This window comes from Tauraco erythrolophus, chromosome Z (assembly GCF_009769465.1).
Source record: "Tauraco erythrolophus isolate bTauEry1 chromosome Z, bTauEry1.pri, whole genome shotgun sequence".
NCBI classification, from domain to species: domain Eukaryota; kingdom Metazoa; phylum Chordata; class Aves; order Musophagiformes; family Musophagidae; genus Tauraco; species Tauraco erythrolophus.
In genome coordinates, this window is record NC_141496.1 from 84960384 (window position 1) to 84966011 (window position 5628).

A 5628-nucleotide genomic window follows, 5' to 3' on the forward strand; every position below is an offset into this window, starting at 1 on the left:
CAAGAGAAGAAGAAGTGGAAGAAGACAAGAAGAAAAAAACAAAACAAGTGATGCAAAAGCAATCACTCAGCAGATGCCCAGCCAATTCCCAAACAAAACACAGGAACCTCCCTAATCCCCCTCCTCTCCATTTTATCACTCAGCCCGACCATTATATGTCATGGAATATACCTGGTTAGTTCAAAGAAAACTTACTCCCTCCCAGCCAGACCCAGTACAAACACATACATCATATATCGAACAACACATGAGGTAGTGCAAAGAAAAGAGCCTCATCAGATGAAAAACTCCACATGGTTTTGCTTAGTGCTTTACTGTTTTGGCTTCTGGCAGGTGAAAGAAGTTGTCGTCTTTGAGTTTAAGATGTTCTGGTAAATCTAGCTGTCTTTTTGCCTCTTCAATGTCTTCTCGAATTGCCGAAATGAGTGCCTCTGCAACGGAGAAGAAAAGCAATATTTAAAAGCTGCTCTGAATTTCGAACACACAATAGCAAGTGAAGAAAGGTGTACACCAGAACACACAGCACAATCACAAAGGCAAAATATATTTATTTCAGAGTTGGAAAGGCAACATTCCCTGTCTCTAAAATGACATGCTTTTGACATGGATTGCACTTTTCACTGCTGTAGGCACTCCTTTTCCCTGTTCCAAGACATTCCTTCAAAAAAGTCAACAGAACTTCATTAACTGTTTCAGTTTTAACACGGATGCATTTTTACAAGAAACCAACAGACCAGACCAAAGCTTTCACAACAAGCTCATGATTTTCAAGCTATTCCTCAGACAACTGACAGGACAATATAATTTTTAGACTGAAATAAGTTAAGTCCTGCTGGTCCTAGGAAGTTGTGGGTTTTTAATTTTTTTAATATGATCAATTTATATGTGAGTGGATTCAGCTTAAAAAAAATTTTACTGAGAAGTTAAAGGTAAGATATAGAATATCTCAAGCTGGAAGGGACTCATAAGGATAATCGAGTCCAACTCGCTGCTCTTTGCAGGACTACCTAAACCTAAAACGTGACTAAGAGTGTCGTTCAGATGCTCCTTGAACTCTCATAGGCTTGGTGCTGTGATCACTTCCCCGAGGAGCCTGTTCCAGTGACCAACCATTCTCTCAGTGAAGAACCTTTTTCTAATGTCCAAACTGAACTTGCCCAGATGCAGCTTCATCCCATTTCCTCGTGTCCTATCACTGGTCACCACAAAGAAGAGATCAGCACCTCACCCTCCACTGCCTCCCTTGAAGTTGTAGACTACAATGAGGTCACCTCTCAGCCTTCTCTTCTCCACTCTGAACAAACAAAGTGCCCTCAGCTGCTCCTTGTATGTTTTGCCCTCGAGGCCCTTCATCATCTTGGTCGCCCTCCGCTGGTAGTTTGATGTCCATCTTATGTTGAGGCACCCACAAGTGCACACAGTACTCAAGGTGGGGCCACACCAGTGTGGTGTTGAGTGGGACAATCACCTCCCTCAACTGGCTAGCAATGCTGTGCTTGACACACCCCAGGATACAGTTGACCCTTTTGGCTGCCAGGGCACACTGTTGGCTCACATTCAACTTGCCATCAACCCAAACCCCCAAATCTTTTTCCATGGGGCTGCTCCCCAGCCTCTCATCCCCCAGTTTGTACGTATAACCAGGATTATCCATCCCAGGTGCAGAATCCAGCACTTGCTCTTGTTAAGTTTCATATGGTTGATGATTGCCCAGCTCTCTAGTCTATCCAGATGTCTCTGTAAGGCCTCTCTACCCTTGAGAAACAGCTACATGGAACAGCCGATTACAAGAAACAGCTGCCCTACACGAAAGAGCCAATTGTGAAGACAGAGAGAGAACAATGACAGTGCTTCCAATATGCAAGAACGTGACAAATAAAACATTAGTTTAAGAGACGTGCAACACTGACCTAAAGAACTGAAGTTTTTTTCTGATCGAATATATCCAATAATGACTATACTAAGAACCTCTCCATAAAAGTCGTCTTTGAAAGTGTGGATGATGTGCGTTTCCTAAAAGGAGAGAAATACGTTGACAATTATCATGATGCAGGAGGAGTTTATTTCTGTTGTTGCAAGGATGTTCAGCTAATACCTCTAATTCTAATTCCCTCCCACACGTATCAGGAAAACTGAGGCACTTAGTCTAACACGTGTAACACAAGATTAAGAGGCTAGACTTTTTGATTTTGTTAGTAGGGAGAATTGCACTTCCCATGGCATTGAAGATCGTTGTGATATTTATTTCAGAGGTAAGATTTTCAAGGCAGCAAATCACAAATAATGCCTAGATTTGTTTGATCATTAAGTTGCTGAGTCCAAATAACTGTAAAGAATTTGACTGAAACAGTTAGAGAGCTTTTACAAGTAACTCACAGGAACTGAATGATACAATTCTAAAAAGAGTAAAGGCAGCTATCTTCAAAGCAGGGATTCATGTCAAAATAAAACTGCTCCCAAGTATAAGCAATTGAAACCAAGTTCTGCAAGACTCAGGAAAAGCACCAGCACTTGATAGCAAGAGAAACATAGATGTCACAGTTCAGGATTTTAATTCCACCCTGTTAATATTTAGTTTTGGATCTTGATTCTGTATATTAAGTCACAGAATCACACATATGGATTCTACCATTTAAGAGAAAAATTACTGGAAAATCGTAACAGATTAAGATGCCTCAGAATCTCGTACTTCAAATGTGGACAAAATGGAAAGGATGAGAGATTAGTGTGTTCCAGCTCACTCTAGGGGTCCCATAACCACTAAACTGAATACATCTATTAAGCTTATGTTCATCTAGCTATCAGCAAAATAAGCAACAACCACCTTGGAAATATGAATTTTCATTTCAAAATTACTTAAGTTATGATGGAAGAGTCAAATGAAAATAAATTTTATTTACTTACAGTTGTATGTTCTGTGGCTACTGGGGGGCTTTTTGGGATTTGTTTTTTTCCTTCTCAAAATACAAACATTTGAGATGGATACCAAATACATTTCCAACAGCAGATGTAATTTCTAATCTCATTTATGGATCAAATTCTGCTTGTCTTATTCAAAGTCAATGTCTGGCTCATTTATTATAACCACAGTATCACACAAAGTAAAATTCTTACCGCTGATTTCTTAATATTCTTATAGAAAGGATTCCATCCTATGCTTAAAACCATTTTATGCACATCTCCATTTCCAACACAGGCCCATCCATAGTATACACCGGGAGAGATATCAGATGGAAAGCTTTCAACCACTTGCTCAGAAAAGTTAGCTGCAAAATTTTAGAAAGTGTACATTTGTGTAAGTAAAGTGCATCACAGAATTTTCAAACATCTAAAAAAGCTAAGCCCTGTCTACATGCTGTTTACAAGCAGAACACTGATGGCGACAGTGACACAAGATGCACTTGCAAAGTATAAACCGAAAACAGCCTCATAAAATGTAGTCTCTGTGGTTAATACCAGAGTTACCACATCTCCTACACATATTACTTCATAGTTATATACATACTATTCTATTTTATAGTTAAACAGTTAATTCTATAGTTAAAATCAATAAACTAAAATATGCAGTCTGAATGCATTTACTATGACTATCACTGCTTTAGTATGGTCAAAGAACAGAAAAATCAAGTTTCTTCTGCACTGTAGAGTAGCATCTTAGAATTACTAAGTACAAGTAAATTTTTTTTAGTAAATAAAGTACATTAAAATAAATGAAGTTATTATTTTAGTCACCTGCCAATTTTTTCACGTTGCCTTTTAAGTTATTCAAATTTGGGGATTTCTAGGATTTTCTTAGAAAACTACAAATCTGAAATAAAAGAGGCTCCTTTCTGACTGAGGGAACAAACCTAAGCCTTCAGCCAAACAACCGTCCTACTTTAACTTCATACATGGATAGAGCTCTTCATGCAAGGTTTCAAACCGATGCTTAAGAATTTATAGTGCATTTCTATCCTAGTTCATAAGCAGAAAAATCTTCCCTCTCACATTCCCTGATACTACTAAGCCATATATAAACAATCAAAAGGAAAAAGTTAAGTTTTTGTTAACAGATGTTGTCACATGCCCAGTACTTCAAGATTCGTTATAGGAGGTTTTCTTGCCTATTAGGATTTGTGGTAATTGCCTGCTGACTTCAGCCTCTCCTTAGAATAAAGACTGAAATCTTTTTGAATTACACTTCTCTCTGTATTCAGATAAGTCAAACAGAGAACAGCAATGGGAAAACACACTCTCTTTAGGGCAGCTGCACTTGCTCTGCTTTTTAATCTCTGCATTATTCCCTTTACATTTCCTTTCTTGAAGCCACTCCCAGTGCCTGCTCCCTTTCTTGTCCTAATCTGAGGTCCAGTAATTCCGTAAGAACGGATGTTTTTCCAACTATTTCCACACCACAACACCACGCACAGCGCTTATGATCACTTTCCAGCACCTTGCGAACCATCACTATTTTTATCAGGTGAACTGAGAGAAGAAGCAAACAGAAAGAAATCTTTTAACAGAAGATGAGAAAATAAGACAAACGAGTGAACAAGCCTGTAAGTAACATGAAAAAAAAAAAAAACCCCACCAAAACAAACAACCCCGGCACGGAGCAAGCTAAGCCTATGTACAGAAAGACCAAGTCATGCCCGCAGCGCAGTGGCGCAGGACGGCGGGGCGTCACCAGCCGCCGAGCTCCGCACTGGCACCGGGCAGCAGAGCCAGGCGCGCCCGCGGGCGCACGGCACGGCTCCGCCCGGGGGGCCGCGGCGGTACGGGGCTGCTGAATGAAAGACTCCCGGGCCCGGCGGCGGCCTCACCGGCGGGCGCGCTCCCGCTGCCCCCGCGGCCCCGGAACAGGGGGCGACGCGGGCGGAGAGCCCCGCGCAAGGGTCGGAGGCGCCGCCCCGGTGCCCCGCTCACCGGTGGGGATGCCCAGCTCCCTGGAGCCCCTGCCGAAGCCCTTCACCACCGCCCCGCGGCAGAAGTAGGGCAGATGCCCCATGGCGGCCGCCGGCGGTGCCCACCCTGCCGCCCCGCAGGCGCCTTCCCAGCCGCGCGTCCCGCCTCGCTCCAGGCGCTACCAAGCGGAGGGGGAGCAGGAGCAGCAGGAGGAGCGCTCCAGCTCTCAAGCCATGCGCCTCCCTGGCAGGCACCTGCCTCCCCTCGGGAATGGGCTCGCTCCCAGCCCACGGCGTTAACGTTCCGCGCCGCTCGTCCCGCCCCGTGCGCGGCGCCGAGCGCGGCGGAGGCCGCGGCCGGTTCTGCCGGTGGGAAGGGAGGGAGGGAGGGAGGGAGGGAGGGAAGAGCGCCCTGCCGGCACGGGGCAGGCCGCCTGCGGGGGCACGGGCTCGCTCCGGAAAGGAACGCGTGGGCGGCGGGGAGCGGGCGGTTTGTTTCGGGAGCTGAAGCGAGGGATGTCCCGAGGGATGTCCCCGCGCTGCTCGGGGCGGGCCGCCGCCGGCTGCCGAGCTCACGGGATGTCGGTGGCTCATGGAGCGACTGGGTCTGGCCAGTCCCGCGGCCGTCGGATAAACCGACTGTGCACATACGCCGCTCGAGAGAGCAGGTGTAAGCGCATAATCCGTCTCTACCATGTAGCCGGCAGTCTGAGCTCGTCTGTTGTTGTCAGCGGTAGATATGCTA

General features: G+C 45.1%; 1 protein-coding gene across 1 annotated transcript; it reads right to left on the bottom strand.

The window, feature by feature from the left end:
• Window positions 1–303: 303 nt before the first annotated feature.
• On the bottom strand, window positions 304–4987 carry LOC104380170 (riboflavin kinase). The gene is made up of 4 exons (XM_086629803.1): window positions 4906–4987; window positions 3115–3266; window positions 1911–2013; window positions 304–431 (listed from the first exon to the last, which is right to left on the bottom strand). Exons 1-4 carry the CDS (start codon window positions 4985–4987, stop codon window positions 304–306), a joined length of 465 nt encoding a protein of 154 aa, XP_086485929.1.
• Window positions 4988–5628: the final 641 nt, after the last annotated feature.

Excerpts from the sequence above, each read along its gene's own strand:
- LOC104380170 (XM_086629803.1), bottom strand. The coding sequence starts at position 4,987 with ATGGGGCATCTGCCCTACTTCTGCCGCGGGGCGGTGGTGAAGGGCTTC. Across the intron at positions 3,267-4,905 it reads GGAGCTGGGCATCCCCACCG|CTAACTTTTCTGAGCAAGTG; the intron begins GTGAGCGGGGCA and ends AAAATTTTGCAG. Across the intron at positions 2,014-3,114 it reads AGAATATTAAGAAATCAGCG|GAAACGCACATCATCCACAC; the intron begins GTAAGAATTTTA and ends CTCTCCTTTTAG.